Raw genomic sequence first — 19109 nt, 5'->3', positions numbered from 1 at the left:
CCAAGAGCTGGAGGCTGCTATGAGCTATAACACCACGGCACTCTACCAAGGGCGACAAAGTAAGACCTGTCTCTAAAAAAAAAAAAATCTACTTCGAAACAATTACATGAACACAAACACACCTATAGAAAACACAGCTGTCTTTAAATATCAACGAGTCAGACATAGATCGTGTTCCTGAACAGAGCCCCAATCACAACAATATGTGGCATATTGGGCGGCGCCTGTGGCTCAGCGGGTAGGGCGCCGGTCCCATATGCCGGAGGTGGTGGGTTCAAACCCAGCCCCGGCCAAATTAAAAAAAAAAAAAAACAATATGTGGCATACTGACTATAGTACAGGATAGTATAAACTGTATATTTAAATACCTTTACCTGGCTCGGCACCCGTAGCTCAGTGAGTAGGGTACCCGCCACATACACCAAGGCTGGCATACATCAAGCCCATCCCAGGCCTGCTAAACAACAATGACAACTGCAATCAAAAAATAGCTGGGTGTTGTGGCAGCCACCTATAGTTCCAGCTACTTGGGAGGTTGAGGCAAGAGAATCGCTTAAGCCCAAGAGTTTGAGGTTGCTGTGAGCTGTGACACTATAGCACTCTACCAAGGGCAACATAGTGAGACTCTGTCTCAAAAAAAAAAAAAAAATACCTGGTGGCACCTGTGGCTCAGTGAGTAGGGCGCCAGCCCCATATACCGGGTTGAGAGTGGCGGGTTCAAACTCGGCCCCGGCCAAACTGCAACATAAAAATAGCAGGGCACTGTGGCGGGCTTGTAGTCCCACCTACTCAGGAGGCTGAGAGAGAATCGCCTAAGCCCAAGAGCTGGAGGTTGCTGTGAGCTCTGACGCTACAGCACTCTACCGAGGGCGACAAAGTGAGATTCTGTCTCAAAAAAAAAAAACCCTCATCACTACAAACTTGTAAAAGCAAAGCAGGGAAGCAGAAAGAAAGCAATACATATTCCAAATTTAAAGACAGCAAAAAGAAAACAAAAGAAATAAGTAATAAAAGTGGGACTTATTATACCCTAATAAAACCTAAATTACACCTAGCCTCTCATTTCATTGCATTATATAGGAAAACAATTCATAACACACAAAGAGTATTAAGAACACACAGCTCTAGGCTCAGCGCCTGTAGTTCAAGCAGCTAGGGCACCAGCCACATACACCGGAGGTGGCGGGTTCAAATGCAGCCCAGGCCCGCCAAACAACAATGACAACTACAACCAAAAAACAGCTGGGCATGGGGGTACTTGTATTCCCAGCTACTTGAGAGGCTGAGGCAGGAGAATCGCTTAAGCCCAAGAGTTTGAGGTTGCTGTGAGCTGTGACGACACAGCACTCTACCCAGGGTGACAGCTTGAGATGTCATCTCAAAAAAAAAAACATAGCTCTATAAAACTTAAAATGCAGAAAATATACAACGGCAGCAGCCATCATCCAGGTGCCAGCACCCATCCAATGTCTCTGGTACCTGCAAGCACTAGGGTGCCAAGCCTCCCTCACACTTTCTTTCTCAGACCTGCTCTGATTCCACCATCACCCAAGACTTAAACTATTTCTTTCTTTACCCACCTCCTAACTCCCATCCTCCTATTTTCCTTAAACTCCAAATCTGTAGGCTCAAGTTAAACAGGGATCAGCAAATATTCTTTGTAAAGGGTCAGAAGTAAATATTTTAGGCTTTCTATGGCCATATTTTGACAACCCCATGTAAAGAACCACAGGACCTGAAGTGATTCCAGCCTGCTACTATAATAGTCTATGCTAAGTATGCTTCTGCTACTGTTTTGGGAGCCCAATCACAATTCCAAGAGGACTTTCATAGAGAAATAAAGTAAGATCTCAAACAGATTATCCTTAGATACAGAAAGGTAATAACTTAGAAGAAAACAGGCTCTTCAATATAAATATTTTCCTCTGAGTGAATTAAAGAATAATTCGTCCATTTTAGACAATTTTAAAAATTCACATCAGGTCTTAACTAAAAAGTAATATGGCAGAACAGAAGCAATAAAGTTTATAACTGTCTATAAACTTTCCAAAAGATCTGAAGAGCCAAAAACAATGTGTATTCAAGAGGAAGTGAAGGAGATCACTGTAATACTTCTGTTCTCAAATCTTCCCCAAACAAGGGAAAGATACATAACTTCAGAAATAAACAGTGGCTAGGGCGGCATCTGTGGCTCAAGGAGTAGAGCGCTGGTCCCATATACCAGAGGTGGTGGGTTCAAACCTGGCCCAGCCAAAAACTGCAAAAATAAACAGTGGCTAGACACGGTGGCTCACACCCATAATGGTAGCACTCTGGGAAGCTGAGGTGGAAGGACTGCTGGAAGTCGGGAGTTCAAGACCAGACTGACCCATTTTCTGCAAGAAATAAATAAATCACATGTGTGGTGGGCAGCAGTAGTCCCAGATACTTGGGAGGCTGAGGCAGGATTGCTTGGGCCCAGGAGTGAGGTTGCTATGAGCTATACTGACACCATTGTACTCTACCCAGGGCCACAGAGTGAGAACTTGTCTCAAAAATAAAAACAAAAAATAAATTAACCTTTAATTATTCAGTACAGGAGAAAGCACTTTCCATATTGATGATGGATGTGGAAACTACACTTGTCTCTAATTTTTATAAGGCCCATGAGCTCAGAATAGTTTTATTAAATAATTTTCAAATTGTTGGGAAAAAACTTTTTTTTTTTTTTACAAGTAAGCAAAAGGTCAAAGTTTATTAAAAGACAGTACGCTCCAGAGAAGAAACATAGCTACATTTTCAAGTGAAGAAGACCCTGGGTTTAGTAAGATGTTTCCCCTTTATGCTGATTTCCCAATTCTATGTTAACTGGTGTAGGGGTAAAATATTCATGAATTTTCTTGGAAAGTAGGAAAACTTCCCGAATGAGAGTCTTCCCACTTTCTATACCTACAAGGCAATTTCCAGAAGTTATCATTTTTTGTAAAGTGTGATAGACCTGGTGTAAATTGTACTATGTTAATGAAAATAGGTCACTTGAGCCTACTGTCACCTTACTTGTATGCACTCTCCAAAGACGCCATTTTGTGGCCTTGGCCATATCTCCACATTGTGCCCTCTCTACCTCTAAGACTCATTTTGTAGAGCAAACATCATTTCCATTTTTGAAAGCCTTTTTAAAATGCCAGCTTTTCTTTCTTGGAAGCCCTTTCTGATCAATTTGTTCCTTTTAGTATGGACAAAGCATCTCTTAGTATTATCTGCCCCTGTCTCTCCTCAGACCTCCTAACAGGATAAACACAACTTTAAGGCTTTGAGATATGGTTGACATTTGTCAAGCATTTTGTCCATATGAATTGTGATTAGAAGTGTGAGAAATATTTCTCTATGAATTCTGTTATATACTGAAAAGTATGAGTACTGGTTATAGGATTCAACACTTTCTTCACATTTGTTGGAGTTTTCTCTGCTATAAATTTTTCATATGTAGTAAGCTTTGAGCACAAGTTAAACACTTGTCAAGTTCTTCCATATTTGTAGAGTTTCTCTTCAATTTGTGTATGGAAAACTGTGACTACTGCCATAAGACTTTGCCACATCTTCGTATTGTTACAATATTTCTCTGGTATGATTTCTCATGGGCTTTAGACCAAATAAACCTTTGCCACATTATTTACTTCTGTAAGATTTCTCACCAATATGAATACTTATTGTATAGTAAGGTGTGACCTCCTGTTAAAGGCACTGTCACACTGTTCCCATTTGTACACACTAGATTTCTCTCCAGTGTGAATGCTTTTATGCTTAGCAAGTTATCAATACCAGATAAAGGTTCTTCCACATTCTTTATATTTGGAAAGTTTCTATTCTGTATGATTTCTTTTATGTACAGTGCGGTTTCGATGTGAGTTAAAGGGTTTGCCACACTGTCCCTATTTATACGGTTTCTCTCCAGAATGAATACTTGTATGTCTAGAAAGTTTCAAATACTGACTAAAAGGCTTTGCCACATTGTTGACATTTGTAGGGTTACTATCCAAAATGAATTCTTTGATGTGCAGAAAAGTGTGAGTACTGGTTAAAAGCTGTGACACATTCTTGATATTTGTAGGGTTTTTCACCAGAATCAATTCTTTGATATTTAGTAAGGGTTGAACTAAGGTTAAAGACTTTACCACATTCTTGATGTTAGTACGGTTTCTCTCCAGAAGAAATTCCTTAATGTTCAGTAAGGGTTGAACTAATACTATGTTCTTGATATTTGTAGGGTTTCTCTCCAGAATGAATTCTTTGATGTCTAGAAAGGTATGAGTACTGGTTAAAGGACTTGTCACATTCTTGACATTTGTAGGGTTTCTCTCCAGAATGAATTCTTTGATGTTTAGTGAGGGCTGAACTAAGGTTAAAGACTTTACCACATTCTTGACATTTGTAGGGTTTCTCTCTAGAATGAATTCTTTTACATCCAGAAAGGAGTGAGTTGATAAGTTTGTCATATTCTTTATAGTTGTTGAGTTTTACTACAGTATCAATATCCTTATGATTACAATATTTTGATCTGTGGCAAAGACACTTGTCATAATTTTCACACTTGTAGGGTTTCTCTCCATTATGAAGTCTCTTAAGCTTAGATACGCTTGATCAGGATTTGAAGACTTTTTTACCTTCTTTACATTTGTACTGTTTTTCTCCAATATGAATTATGTTTAGTAATGTGTGAGCATATGTTAGAGGCTTTCTCATACTTTTTACATTTAAAAGTTTTCTCTACACTATATAGCATCTTATGTCTGTTTAGACTTGACAACTGTCTCAAGACTGTGAAACATTTACTACATTGAAAGATTTTGCCATGTGTAGCTGTTAAACATTGGTCAAGTCCACTAAAATATACTTTCTGGTGCTTACACTCATACACACTTTCCTAGTGGGCATAAAATATTTGTGCCCAGTTCTTACAAATGGTCTTGCGTAGAATGATTAGATATAGCTGGGTGCTTGATTACAGTCTGGTATGTCTTCACCAGAGTGCTTTGCTTTGCTCCAGACAGGTGATGAGGTCTGGCTTAGTAAAGACAGCAAGCCCTTGTTTTATTAGAAAAAAGGAACATGACTCTTGTTGGGCATCTCCAACTGGCAATGTATTACCTTGCTAGGAAGACCAGGTTTCTACAGTTCTCGAACATGACATCCCAATACAAATTCTGCTGATCAGAGTCCAGGCAGGCCCACTCATTCATAGAGAATTCCATAGACACGTCTTTGAATGTCAGCATTCCCTGAGAAGCAATCATTTCTTTCTCTTTCTCCTCCTTCCCTTGATTTCCTTCTCAGGTTAGCTTATCTGGAAAAAACTTTAAATAACATTTTGTGATATGTGAAAAGTATATAAAATTCAAATTTTAGTGTCCATGGATAAAGTTTTCTTGGAATATAGCCAGGATAATTTGTTTCCAAATTGTCCTTCTGGACTACTTTTTCTCCTACAACAGTAAAGTTGAGCAGTTATGACAAGAGACCATCCAGCCATCCCTTCACAGAAAAGTTTGCTAAATCATGTCCTAGATTATCAACATCTTCGTAAATAAAAGGTTAGTACTACCAAACTAAAAACTAAATTTTAGTTGTAGTACACATTCTTGATTCCAAAAATAACATAGTGAATATTAAAACATTAAACCAAATATTTATAGCCTGCAAACATATTCTGTTATTCTGTCATCAACTTTAAAAAATACCTATTTGCATACTGATTATTTGGGAATGTATACATATACTTTTTTTTTTTTTTTTGAGAGAGAAAGAGATAGAGAGAGGACTCCCACTCCATCACCCCGAGTAGAGTGCAGTCTTGTCTTCACGGCTCACTGCAACCTTAAACTCCTAGGCTCAAGTGATCCTCCTGTCTTTGCTCCGAAGCAGCTGAAACGACATGCACTATTTTTTCCTATTTTTAGTAGAGACAGAGATCTCACTCTTGCTCAGGCTGGTCTCAAATTCCTGAGTTCAAACAATCCTCCCTCCTCAGCCTCCCAGAGTGCTGGGATTACAGGTGTGTGCCACTGTGTCCAGCCAAATACATATTATATTCTTGAAAATAACTACTGATTTAAATAGAAGGGTAACCAAACAAGCTTAGATTTTTGCAAAACATATTAGAATTTGATATGGAATACTATTTTAAAAACATATTTCAGATTTTAAAAAATACTTAATGTTTTTCAGCACGATTTTCTCTGACATTTTAGTTTAGCATTAGATCAAAAATTTCTTCTTCACTCCACTCACAAATTCTCCATTATAAAATTTCAGTTTTTTCAGGCTAATATCAAAAGTTCATGATATGTAATCACTTTAAGTTTTGCGAAGAATTCAATCATGCCCAAGGCTGATAACTGTAAACCTAGCCCACAACTCAACTGGCAGTCACATCTTAAACCTGCATTATTCTCTACTTCTCATAAAGTTCCCCTTAGCTCCCAAACGGTTTTTGTTTATGTGTGGAAAATGCCCTCCATAAGCAACTTACAGTTAAATCCTTTGTGCATATCAGTTAACTACGGAAACTGCATACATTTCCACCGGGCATATCAGACTTGTGACACAACAAATAACGTACTGGCTCTAAGTCTAAATCCGTAAAGTGTTGCGGCTATTTCAGGTAACGATTTGGCTTCTGTAATGTTTAAGTTTTTGTTCCCGTTAATTTCGCTGTCTCTATTTTATGTTAGTTATCAAAACGATACTATTTTTTCTCTATTTCCTGTGTAGTTAAAGTTTCTTAAAGTTGGACTTGTTAAAACGGAAGAATACATAGGATACGCAAATGAAACTACAGAGGGTGCCCTTGGGCAAAGGCAGATGCTAAATGTAGACTCCCTCAAAAGGAAAATAATTTGGCATCCACGCAAAAAGACAGTCATTAAATATTTGCTCAGCATTTACCAAAGGTGAGGCTAAGCGCTCTGCTTTGGAGGGACCCGGAGTCATCCGACCGCACCCCCGACCGTTCTGCAGTCCAAGCACTCAGCTCTGGCCCCACCCAACTCAGACCCCGGCTTGGCAAAACGAAAGTGCTGCTGTGGAGTTAATTAGATCCACCTCTTTAAATGGCAATTAGTCACCAATTATCATCCGAATGTGCCATTCCTGGGAGGAAGGTTGTGGATCTCACCTTCCAACCCAACTGCCCAAGGGTTCTTCCTACCCACACCGGCATATTCCTTGGGAGTCGCTCTTGTCAACAGCTGTTCCGTGTCTTTTTGGTTTCAGAGCGGCTAACACGCCTCGCCCCGGCGATGCTGGCGGCGGCTGCTACAGGGCCCAAGCCTGCGGCCCGTACCCGGCACGCCTGTCGGTATCCCAGCACCTGCGGGGCAGCGGGCAGACAAGGGACCGACGCGCGGCACCCCGCCTGCCTCCCGCTGGGCGAGGCAGGGGTCCTCTCCGGAGCCGCTCTTCAGCGTCGGTCCCCGCCCCGGTCTCGGAGCCCCGAGGTCTCGGCCCCAGACCCGCCCCGCAGCAAACGCCGCTGCCGCCGCCTCGGCCCAGCCCCAGGGCTCCCAGGCGCCGAGGGTGCCGTGACCCGCCGCCCGCCCCCACGCCTCACCTCTCGAGGCGGCCATGGTCCCCGCGGCCCGGAGCGGCGGACGCGCCCTTCCGAGGCCACCAAGACGTCGCCGCCTGGCCTAGAGCGCCGCCCGCCCGCCGGCTACGCGCCTGGCCACGCTCCAGAATTGGGTTCGGGAGTCCAAGTCGCTCCCCGAGATTGGAAGAACTCGAACTCGGGAGGCCTCTCCGGCGAGTCCTCGGTGGCCGGCGTGAGAACCGCGGCAGGACAGTGCGTCCGTGACCTCGCTCGGCCGCCGGGAAGCCGAGCTGGGGCCGCGCGGCGCCCGCTGGAAGTTGTAGTCCGTGCAGAGCCCGCCAGCGGAGGGGCTGGTGGGCAGGTTCGCTCCAGTCACCAACGACCGACAGGCGCCTAAGGAACAGAGTCTAGGGCGGTGCCTGTGGCTCAATGGACAGGGCGCCGCCCCCATATACTAAGGGTGGGAGGTTCGAACCCGACCCCGGCCAAACTGCAACAAAAAAATAGCCGGGCGTTGTGGCGGGCGCCTGTAGTCCCAGCTACTCTGGAGGCTGAGGCAAGTGAATCGCCTAAGCCCAAGAGTTGGAGGTTGCTGTGAACTGTGATGCCACAGCTCTGTAGGGCAATATGGAGGGTGATAAAGTGAGATGCTGTCTCTACAAAAAAAAAAGGAACAGAGTCTACTTTGGGCAACTTTTATAACTTTCACCTAGTTCATTGCCTTTCCTTGTTACCTCACACCTCACATCTTGAGTTCCTTTTCATGCTCAAATTGTCCCAGTATGGTCCTTGTAAGCCTTCCCCTTTTTAAAGTCTGGATCTGGGGCGGCGCCTGTGCCTCAGTGAGTAGGGCGCCGGCCCCATATACCGAGGGTGGCGGGTTCAAACCCGGCCCCGGCCGAACTGCAACAGAAAAATAGTCGCAGGCTGAGGCAGGAGAATCGCGTTAGCCCAAGAGTTAGAGGTTGCTGTGAGCCGTGTGACGCCACGACACTCTACCCGAGGGCGGTACAGTGAGACTCTGTCTCTACAAAAAAAAAAAATAGTCGGGCGTTGTGGCGGGTGCCTGTAGTCCCAGCTGCTCCGGAGGCTGAGGCAAGAGAATCGCTTAAGCCCAGGAGTTGGAGGTTGCTGTGAGCTATGTGACGCCATGGCACACTACCTAGGGCCATAAAGTGAAACTCTGTCTCTACAAAAAAAATAAAAATAAAGTCTGGATCTGCTTTTTCAAACTTTTTTATTTCTAGCCACAAGAGATTCCAAGCCAATCTTGATTTTTCCCCTGTCATAGCTGGTGGAATTAAGTGCACTTTAAGGAACCAGGGTTCTTTTTGGTGACAAACACACAAGTTAGGGTAGTGGGTAAAATACTGCTGGGCCATTTTTGTAGCATTTCTGGTTCACATAACATCATGCTATGAATCCTACTTTTATTACAGATGTTTATGGTCCCCAAAGTCTGCTTCATTCACTTGAACCTTGACAGGCTTTGACGCCCCTTTGTCCTAACCCAATCAAGACCACCAGAGAAAAATCTGTCAAACTATACTCTGACAAAGTTGGTTATTCCAATGAGGGAAACCAGGGAATGTCTCAGGAACCAAAGAAACGGAAAGATTTCTGGAATTTTAGGCAAGGATGGGGTTAAGTGAAATTTAAAGGAAGTGGTATTTTAATAGACTCAAAGCAGATCAATAATAGGTATAGACTATAGAACAGTCTCAGGATCCTGTTGTCTAGAGGTCAACATGAGATAGGGACTATGGAATAGTTCTGTCTTGTTTCTTGAAAACTACAAAATTACTATGGATGTGTAATATTGTATTCAGGAGCCCATTTATTTAAGGCTACTCCTCTGTATCAAAGTGACTTAGATCTTCCAAGCAAGAATAAGATGTTTCCTTCTCACTAACCATTTCAAGCAGCAACATCCTTATTGTGTATGATTTTAGAACAAATTTTTTTCAGTGAATTAGAAATAAACACTCAAAGATGACAGATGTTATTACACTTTACAGCTTCAGTATATCCTTAGAAGAAATAGTATTTCCTGTTTACTTTGCAGCAGGTTTTATCTGTTTGTTATCCCAGCCCAGTTAATGGCCAAGTGGATATTTACAGTCTTAATCTGGGCTAATTTTTACTTCCTCACTCTGAATTATCCTAAGTCTTGGAGAAAAAAATATTGATTTAATCCATTTCTTTTACATATGGCTTGCTTTCTTTACTAATAGCTAGTATCATTGCTAATTAGAGCAAGCAGCAGCAATCCTCAACATGTGAGGTGTGAGGCAATTCACTTGACAACCTGTCCTTCAGTCTCTGAGGAGCCACTGCTGTTACCATTTGAAACATTGACAGTCCTGCTTGTCCCCAGCAAACTGCCTCAACACCCTGCTCACTTGTATCCCTGCTCAGGTATGAAAGCTGCCCTAGTCTCAGAAAGCTGTACAAAAGGAAGCCTGGTATTATACATGCATCCATTTGTAATAAAGCAAAAGTATGAACTTTTAATTAAATAAAAAAGCTGTGAGGAAGCAAATATTAATGGCTTCTTAAGGAGGTTCTCATTAAATATGGTAGCTATGTAATTATTAAACATGGTAATGTCTATAGTAAAGAATTAACCAGAAAGAACATATAGGCAAATACAGATACCTAAACAATCCATGTTTCCATGACAGTTTAAGCATATTACTTTCATTCTATTCAGCATTCAAACCCAGTTAAGCTGTTGTTATTTAAAACTATTTTGTCCTATGTTGCAATATTACTAAAAATCAAGCCAAAAGAAATGTTGCAATTTATAATTGGGAAAATAAAAAGATACAGGGGATAATGTAAAATTCAACCCGTGGACTAACAGTTAAACTTGACTAATAATCAGTATCCAAACATTTCTTATTGGAGCTTCACTCTCCCTTGTCTCTGCTTCCTTTTTCAGTTACAATGATCTTGATTTCCTTTTCCTGTTCAGCAGACATTGATCATTTGTACCTATATCAACCATTTTGTTTCACTACAATCTTATTTTTACTCAAGCCAACGCTATTAAAAGACAGCTCAGCAGCCACCTACTTCATTGAGTTTTTCTAATTCATCATCCTCTTTTGTTTCTTTATTCATAACATTATTATTATTTTTTTTTTTTTTTTTAGAGACAGAGTCTCACTTTATTGCCCTCAGTAGAGTGCCATGGCGTCACAGCTCACAGCAACCTGCAACTCCTGGGCTTAGGCAATTCCCTTGCCTCAGCCTCCCAACTAGCTAGGACTACAGGCACCCACCACAATGCCCGGCTATATTTTGTTGCAGTATGGCAGGGGCCAGGTTCGAATCTGCCACCCTCGGTATATGGGGCCAGCACCCTACCCACTGAGCCACAGGTGCCGCCCTATTCATAACTTATTGAAAATCATAACATGCAAGTATTACTCTAAGCATTAAGAGCTAGAAAACAAAAAGTGGAAAAAATGAGGATGGAGGTACAGTAGAAGTGAGATAAGGGACAGTCACTCCTCCCTTGGCTAACTCTAACAAAGCACTTACCAGATAAGTGCTTTAATGGGTTATCTCTTTTAATCCCCATGACAACTCAATACGTTGGGAACTATTATTATCCTCATTTCTATGATAATGAAACTGCAGCAGAGAGTATTTAATACAGCTAGCAAGTGCAAGAGCTGGACTTTTCTTCCATCATATTTTTCAACTCCTCTGACCATCAGTCAATCTTACCTCCTCTTCCTCCTCATCATACACGTCCCTTCCCGTGAAGATAACCTCCCAAATTATCTTTGTTCCACCCAAATTCCTATCATCCCTACTTTACTATCTTTTTTCATCCCTTAAACTCAATTTTACTAGTGCTGAACATGTTATCTTTTCTGATTAACTAGGGGCTATGAGAGAAAGGCAATCACATTTTTAGTTTATGCTACTGAGTAAAGGTGGTGAGGCCTTTGACCACAGAAGAAAATAAGAAAGGAGAAACAGGGCGGCGCCTGTGGCTCAAGGAGTAGGGTGCCGATCCCATATGCCGGAGGTGGCGGGTTCAAACCCAGCCCCGGCGAAAAACCACAAAAAAAAAAAAAGAAAGGAGAAACAAATTTGTCAGCAAAATTATTTTGTTCTGTGACCTGCTGAAATGAGAGTGATCCTCTGACTAGCCTAGCAGATATTTGAAATCTTTAAGATGGGGCTTGAACCTTTAGGTGGAGGTCCTAGGAGAGTGAGGGTCTGGTATCTGATCTGCCTTCCCTTACTCTGATTCTGCTGTGTTTCCCAGGTGACTTTCCAATACTAAGTTTTGCTTTTCAGATTAGATTTGGTATTTTTTATTCACTTGGTCATTCCACTCCTGGCCCTAACATGATAACCCCAAACTGTGGCTTACAGCCATTCTTTTCTAGATGAGGGTTAACCAGACAGATAAAATCACATTCCTGAATTTCCAGAGTTTACAATCACCCTGGCTAGGCACAGTGGCTCACACCTGTAATCCTAGCACTCTGGGAGGCTGAGGTGGGTGGATTGCTTGAGCTCAGGAGCTCAAAAAAATAAATAAATAAATAAATAGACTCCCCCAGGCCCTGCCTTAACAGCCAGCCAGCCAATCTTCAACATCTTTTTTTTTAAGAGAGAGAGTCTTACTCTGTCCCCCTAGATAGAGTGCTATGGCCTTATCACATCTCACAGCAACCTTAAACTCCTGGTCCTGAATAGCTGGGACTATATAGGCCCCTGGCTCAATGCCTTGCTACTTTTTCTATTTTTAGTAGAGATAGGGTCTCAAGTGATCCACCCACCTCAGCCTCCCACAGTGCTAGGATTACAGGCATGATCCTTTAACATCATTTTTAAACTAGAGGAATGTGAATCATGACAGAAGTAGGTATGTTTGAAGTATACATGTAGAAAATGGATTTCAAAGCACATTTGAATTATAAATAACTTAACCTACATAGAAAACAATTTATACAAATACCTTAGAAAAAATCACCTGTGCAGAAAAGAATATGCTAAATACAAATGACTACCCAGCTATCAGGGCAAGCTTAACAGGCCTGCCATATGGACTTTATTACCTGGAGTTGTTATTAGAAGTAGGCAGAGCAGTAATAAAGCCACAGCTCTAAAGCTTAGCTAGCAGCATTCACAGGTGCCCTAAACACAATTGCCTACAGTCGGGCAAATAAGACAAGGAGGTGAAAGGCCTGCAGGGAAGAGGAGCTGCGGCCGAGGACTGAGCCCTGCCCTGCAGAGGGGCAGAACTGCTACTGGCAGTAATGCTAGCCGAGTTTTACCAGATACTCTAATTGTTTCCCCAAAGGGCAGAGATACAGATTTCATGTAAAATATATGGGCCTTTTCTCCAATTTGTTCCAAATTAGGTTTTATTGTATATCAGTTTAATCTATGTTAACATTTAATAGCTACTCAAGCTGGAAATACTGTTTTACCATTATAATGTTTGACACTAAATATGATTTTAAGAATGAACAACCTTCTATTCCAGTAATAATAATCTTCTTTTTTTTTTAAACAGAGACAGAGTCTCATTTTATTGCCCTCAGTAGAAAGCTGTGGCATCACAGCTCACAGCAACCTCCAACTCCTGGACTTAGGTGATTCTCTTGCCTCAGCCTCCCAAGCAGCTGGGACTACAGGTACCTGCCACAATGCCTGGCTATTTTTGTTGTTGTTGTTGGAGTTTGGCCAGGGCCGGGTTCGAACATGCCACCCTCTGTATATGGGGCCAGCACCCTACCCACTGAGCCACAGGCGCCGACCATCCAGTAATGATAATCTTATAAAACATTAGTATCTAATTGGCATCATAATTTCAATCTTAATGCTGCCGAAATTTTTTTTTTTTTTTGAGACAGAGTCTCTGTCACCCTAGGTACAGTGTGGTGGCCTCATCTCACAGCAACCTCAAACTCCTAGGCTCCTGAGATCCTCCTGCCTTACTTAGCCTCAGGACTGCTAAAGTTCCTTTAACAAATAAATGATAAATGGACAGTTTTACTTTTCTATTTTAATAGAATAAAAATATGTTACAGAAAACAACTTCTAGTTTTTTGCTGCAGTTTGATAGAATATAGGAATCCAACAGTCACCTAACCAATGAATGTCCTACCCTCACAAAATTAATTTTCATAGATGTAAAATACTAATTGCCATTGTTCATTAATTGGGTAACATCTACTTTAAAAAATATGGTATCTAACTAGGTTTCATCAACAGCTCTAGTTAAGTTCACCTTGACCCCGTGAGTGACTGTGCCCTGTCCTCCTCGAAGACCAGCCAAGTAAATCTGAGGCCTGGGCACTCGAGAGCTGCCTTCCCTCAGGGACTGGGTGCCAGAGTCCTTTGCAGGGTACACCTGGGAATAATTTTCTCTTCGCATGTGACTAAGATCAGTTTGTACTGAGTGAGTAACTTTCTGACGCAAATTGGCCTAAATAGAAAGAGAATACAGGAATTAATATTTTGTGAGAAGACAAATAATATAAAATATTATCAGGTACTAGTTAATATCTGCCTACTTTTTTCTCTCATTCCACAAAAAAATTAATCCTATACATAGCATTTTTCTGTAAAACGTTAGAACATTAGAAAATCTACAACATTAATCAAAAATCAAATACCTTTTTCTAAGAAATAGAAAAATAAGCTCGGCACCTGTAGCTCAACCAGAGCTGGTGGGTTCGAATTCAGCTGGGCCTGCCAAACAACAATAACAACTACAACCAAAAAATAGCCGGGCATTGTGACAGGTCCCCATAGTCCCACCTACTTGGGAGGTTGAGGCAAGAGAATCGCTTAAGCCCAGGAGTCAGAGGTTGCTGTGAGCTGTGATGCCACAGCACTCTACCAAGGGTAACAGCTTGAGGCTCTGTCTCAAAAAAAAAAAAAAAAGAAAGAAAAGAAAAGAAAAAGAAATAGAGAAATACACAAAATGTGGAAAATGGACTCAAAGAAAGAATAAATTCAAAGTTATGTTAGCTCAGTCAATTATTTGTTAACATGATCTTCTAATTCCTTCATTATACTTTAAGATTCATATAATTTGTATTTTTCCACCATAATTACTTTTGTAAAGAAAAACATTTAAGATTTATACAGTATTGTCTTTTTAAAATGGGTTTCACCCTAGACTTTTAATATTAAAAGCTCTGACGTTTCCATCTATATTTTACATTATTCTACATTTTGCTTATTTTCTTTATGGGTTACTAGTAAACATAAGTTAAGCAGATTACTCAGAGAACAAGGAAGAGCTTACAGAAAGGAGAATAAGGGTGCTGAGGTTATCATGAAAGCAAAGGGAAAACTCTGAGCATGTGAGTGAAGGGGAATTGAAATCAGATTCTGGGATATTGCAGGTGACTCAGAACCCAAACCACTCTCCTCCCCCAGCTTCCCATTTACATTAATATGACTTTACTATTCCACTCTCTTCATTGGCATAATTTTACTTTCCAAGAGATTTTTTCCCAAGAAAATTACTTGATGGCTCATGACAGATCTTTTTGAAAGAAGAATCAACTCTTCAATAGTAAGCATCAATATACAATTGAAGGCCTAAGATTTTTCATCCCTTGCCTCAAACATCTTCTTGATATTCTGACAAAAACTGGACTGCTGTTTCATGATTTCCACCTGTCCTATTCAAACCCCCATTTGACCCCTCTGACCTGCCTCAGGAGTTCAAAGACTTGTCTCAACAAACTCCAAATTCTCATAAATTCTGACTTTACTGTCACTGCTCTGAGACGTTGCCAAAGCTCTCTTGTGGTGGTGATTTCCCTTACAACTATAAAGCAATAAACTTAGCTTTATCAACAGGTTGGGTTGATAATACTTGGGGAGCAGGCATTCAACATAATGCAATTCCAGGGGATAATTATACCTATGGGAAGAGAGGGCAGCAGTTGCTGCCCACACCTCTGGTGTCACCTCTGACTCTGATATCCTATGGAGCCCCTGCCTCCCTCTTCTTTACCTAGTTGTATCTCAATCCCAACTTAAAATATCACCTAACTTCATTTAGTAGAATCTTAATTTTACTTCTGTTACACATTTACCAAGAGGTACCAAAAAGCATTGGTGGACTATTATCTCCTAAAGAACAAGGTAAGGGGATATATATGTGTAGGGAGAATGGGGATTGAAGACCCCATTCTTGGCAAGGGAAAGCACCCCTATAAAAAGAGGAAAATTGAAAAGTAGGCTGAGTGAGTCAGAACAAAGAAAAGTCAGCTAGTTTACATTTAAGCTAGCCATTGCTAGGAAGCTTCTTGCCTTTTCTGAAATTCTAGCCCAGGGGTCCTCAAACTTTTTAAACAGGGGGCCAGTTCACTGTCCCTCAGACCGTTGGAGGGCCAAACTATAGTTTAAAAAAAAAAAAAAACTACGAACAAATTCCTATGCACACTGCACATATCTTATTTTGAAGTAAAAAACCAGAACGGGAACAAATACAATCACAGTGCGTCATGTGGCCCGCAGGCCGTAGTTTGAGGACCCCTGTTCTAGCCTGTTGGGGATACAGCTTACAACCCCTTACAACCCCTGCTGGATCTATGAGCACTCTGAGGAAAAATGGTCATAGAAGAGGCTATGGTAAGACCTAGAAAGATACATTAACTGGGTCATCTCCTGCCTAGTAAACAGGCAAAGCAGATACCCATTGTGGAGATTTGCATTTGCCTGGGGTAGAGATCAAGGGAGTAGCTCAAGCCCTGAGATATGGGCAGAAGAGCTTATATCCCTTATTGCAGAGGAAGATCCTTTGTGGTAATGATGGGAGGAAAATTCCTCCCTCCCACCAGATTCCTCAGAGGAGATTAACACCAGCGGCATTTTACTCCACAGGGAACTAGCACAGTTAACACCTCCCTAGAAATATGTGTGTATGATCTCAAGCAGAAGGCTCTCCCAATACAAGGCTCAGATTTCAGATTACTCAAGTCTACTCAAACCCTTAATAACAATAGGAGCTGATATGCTCACTCAGAGAAACTGCTGGTGACTTTGCTCCATCCCTCATCTTACTCTCTGGGAAAACAGACTCCAACAAAAGCAGAGTGGAGCAAACACTCAGGGCCATTGCTGGAATCCCACAAACGGGCAACAGACCCCTGAGCTCCCATCTTTAATTCTGTTCTGTGTCTCATGTCTCTTTCTTTGTCGTTGTTTCAAACTTTGTATTTCTTCATTCGGTTGTCGCCAGTTCCACAGGTCTTAGCAGACCCTGTCCCCAGGGCAAGACCCCAACATATATGTTACCTAAGAATCTCTAATGAACTCAAATTAGTTTAGTAAATAATAGAAAAGAATATGGGGTATGGGCCTTTCATGAACTACAGAAGAATAACTGATAGTAATGCTAATGGAAGGATCATCTAGGAGATAAATAGAGAAGCTGGTCCTCCCTCATCCCAGGAAATCAAGACACTAGAAAGCTGCCATGCAGGTGAGTGGCAGAGGGAGTGATGTGGTCAGTGGGAGGCCTCAGAGACTGGATATCTAAATGGACAGAGGCTAGATCACAGGTAACAACAGAACAGACTCAGAGCCAAACCTCAACCTCTGTAGAGGTGGCTGTGGAAATTGGCCCAGAATGTTCAGGATTTGGCCAGATTGTCTATTTTTTGCCCCTCCTCCCCAACCTTAGGACTAATCACAGAAAACCAAATATGCTCACCAAACCAATCACATAAGATGCCTGGCTTCTGCTAATAGCTAGCCTCTAGTTTTCTCACGTCCACAACTTCCAGCCAGAGAACACTTCAAGCCTCCCCTCTTGTCTCACTATAAAGCTTTTCCACTTTCCCACCTGCTTTGAGTCTGCCAAACCAGTTGATGGTGGCTGACTCCTCTGCTATAAGCTCTGAATAAACAGTCTCTGCTTGTTCTCATTTGAGTGGTCTTCTTTTATTTTCAAACCTGATTGCAGCTTAAGAGGTGGATAAAATAGTAAAGAAAGGTTACAGACATAAAAGATTTTATTTCATTCATACTGACAAGACACACAAAAAAGAGGTCAGTAGGGGGGAATTCCCTGAGTTGGATAGGGATGAGAGTTTCAAAGATAGTATTTAAGGGAAGGCACCTATCGTAATTGAGGTAGCCAAGAATCAGAAAGATGAGAGTGCCCAGAGTCTGGAGGGAATATGTTGACAATAGGAGGGGACAATATCTGTGATTTAACAGGAAAAAGTTCTAAAAAAGAGAGAATGGCATGTTTTAAGCCATTAGAGGAAGTTGGGAGTGCTTTTTATTTTATTTTGTTTTATTTTTTGAGACAGAGCCTCAAGCTGTCGCCCTGGGTAGAGTGCCATGGCATCACAGCTCCCAGCAATCTTCAACTCCTGGGCTTAAGCGATTCTCTTGCCTCAGCCTCCTGGCGACTATTTTTTGGTGCTTGTTGTCATTGTTGTTTGGCAGACCCGGGCTGTATTCGAACCTGCCAGCTTTGGTATATGTGGTTGGTGCCTTAGCCACTTGAGCTACAGACACCAAGCCTATTTTTTTTTCTTTTTAGAGACAGAGTCTCACTTTGTTGCCCTTGGTAGAATGCCATGGAGTCACTGCTAACAGCAACCTCCAGTTCTTGAGCTTAGGTGATTCTCTTGCCTCAGCCTCCCAAGTAGGTGGAACTACAGGCGCCCGCCACAATACCCAGCTATTTTTTTTGTTGCAGTTTGGCTGGGGCCAGGTTCAAACCTGCCACCCTCGGTATATGGGGCCAGTGCCCTACTCACTGAGCTACAGGCACCACCTGGTTGGGAGTGCTTTAAATACTAGCACCAAGTTTTAAAACTATTAGATAGCTAGCCGGGCATTGTGGCGGGCGCCTGTAGTCCCAGCTACTCGGGAGGCTGAGGCAAGAGAATCGCTTAAGCCCAGGAGTTGGAGGTTGATGTAAGCTGTGTGAGGCCACAGCACTCTACTGAGGGCCATAAAGTGAGACTCTGTCTCTACAAAAAAAAAAAACAACTATTAGATAGCTAGGTAGAGAGCATCATTGTTCTAGTTACTGGTTAGTATAATTTGACAGCAGTTTTATGCTTCCACATATCTATCTATATATGCCTAAAATCAGAAGACAATCCGATAATGTAAAAGCTTGCAAACTATAAATTACACCGATTATCTTTATGTTGGCAAAGAACTCTGTATAGAAATCCTTTTCTTATATAATTACAACATATTAAAATACCCCAACCTACAAACAAATTTAAAAATATTGTTACAAACCAATTGTATAGCTTTTCTTCTTAATTCCCATTCATTCCATTCATATGATCTTACAATAGTTGGTGGCAATATGTGTGTATCCGTCTGTGAGCTACTTTCACACTTTGTAATTGGTTTTATATAATGTTTGTCAACTTCTCTCATCTAAAGAAATGGAGTTTTGTGATTAGTCCTTGTAAAAAAATAAACATTCACAATAACTAAAAATATTTAGCTAACACTGACAAAAGATTAGGAAAACAAGAATCTTTGGACATGGAATATACTTGCA

General features: G+C 41.6%; 2 protein-coding genes across 11 annotated transcripts in view; both read right to left on the bottom strand.

The window, feature by feature from the left end:
- Positions 1–7948, bottom strand: part of SLC35A1 (solute carrier family 35 member A1) — a 47021-nt gene extending 39073 nt beyond the window's left edge. For 2 of the 6 annotated variants that reach the window (XM_053591839.1, XM_053591844.1), the window contains exon 1: positions 7589–7948. In XM_053591839.1, the coding sequence (XP_053447814.1) occupies positions 7589–7604 (16 nt within the window). In that variant the 5' untranslated portion in view covers positions 7605–7948. Of the gene's footprint in view, positions 1–5127; positions 5334–7153; positions 7460–7588 lie in introns of those variants that run through there. The other 4 variants (XM_053591840.1, XM_053591841.1, XM_053591842.1 and 1 more) reach the window with 4 other exon arrangements.
- A 5626-nt stretch (positions 7949–13574) lies between these two features.
- Positions 13575–19109, bottom strand: part of CFAP206 (cilia and flagella associated protein 206) — a 48190-nt gene continuing 42655 nt past the window's right edge. For 4 of the 5 annotated variants that reach the window (XM_053591816.1, XM_053591819.1, XM_053591818.1 and 1 more), the window contains 2 exons: positions 18839–18982; positions 13575–14030 (listed from right to left, as the gene is read on the bottom strand). In XM_053591816.1, coding sequence (XP_053447791.1) covers positions 13800–14030; positions 18839–18982 — 375 coding nt within the window. In that variant the 3' untranslated portion in view covers positions 13575–13799. The remainder of the gene's footprint in view (positions 14031–18838; positions 18983–19109) is intronic. The other variant, XM_053591821.1, reaches the window with a different exon arrangement.

Source organism: Nycticebus coucang, chromosome 5 (genome assembly GCF_027406575.1).
Source record: "Nycticebus coucang isolate mNycCou1 chromosome 5, mNycCou1.pri, whole genome shotgun sequence".
In the NCBI taxonomy this organism is placed as follows: domain Eukaryota; kingdom Metazoa; phylum Chordata; class Mammalia; order Primates; family Lorisidae; genus Nycticebus; species Nycticebus coucang.
The sequence above is the reverse complement of the archived record's forward strand: the minus strand, read 5'-3'. Positions and strand labels throughout refer to the sequence as shown.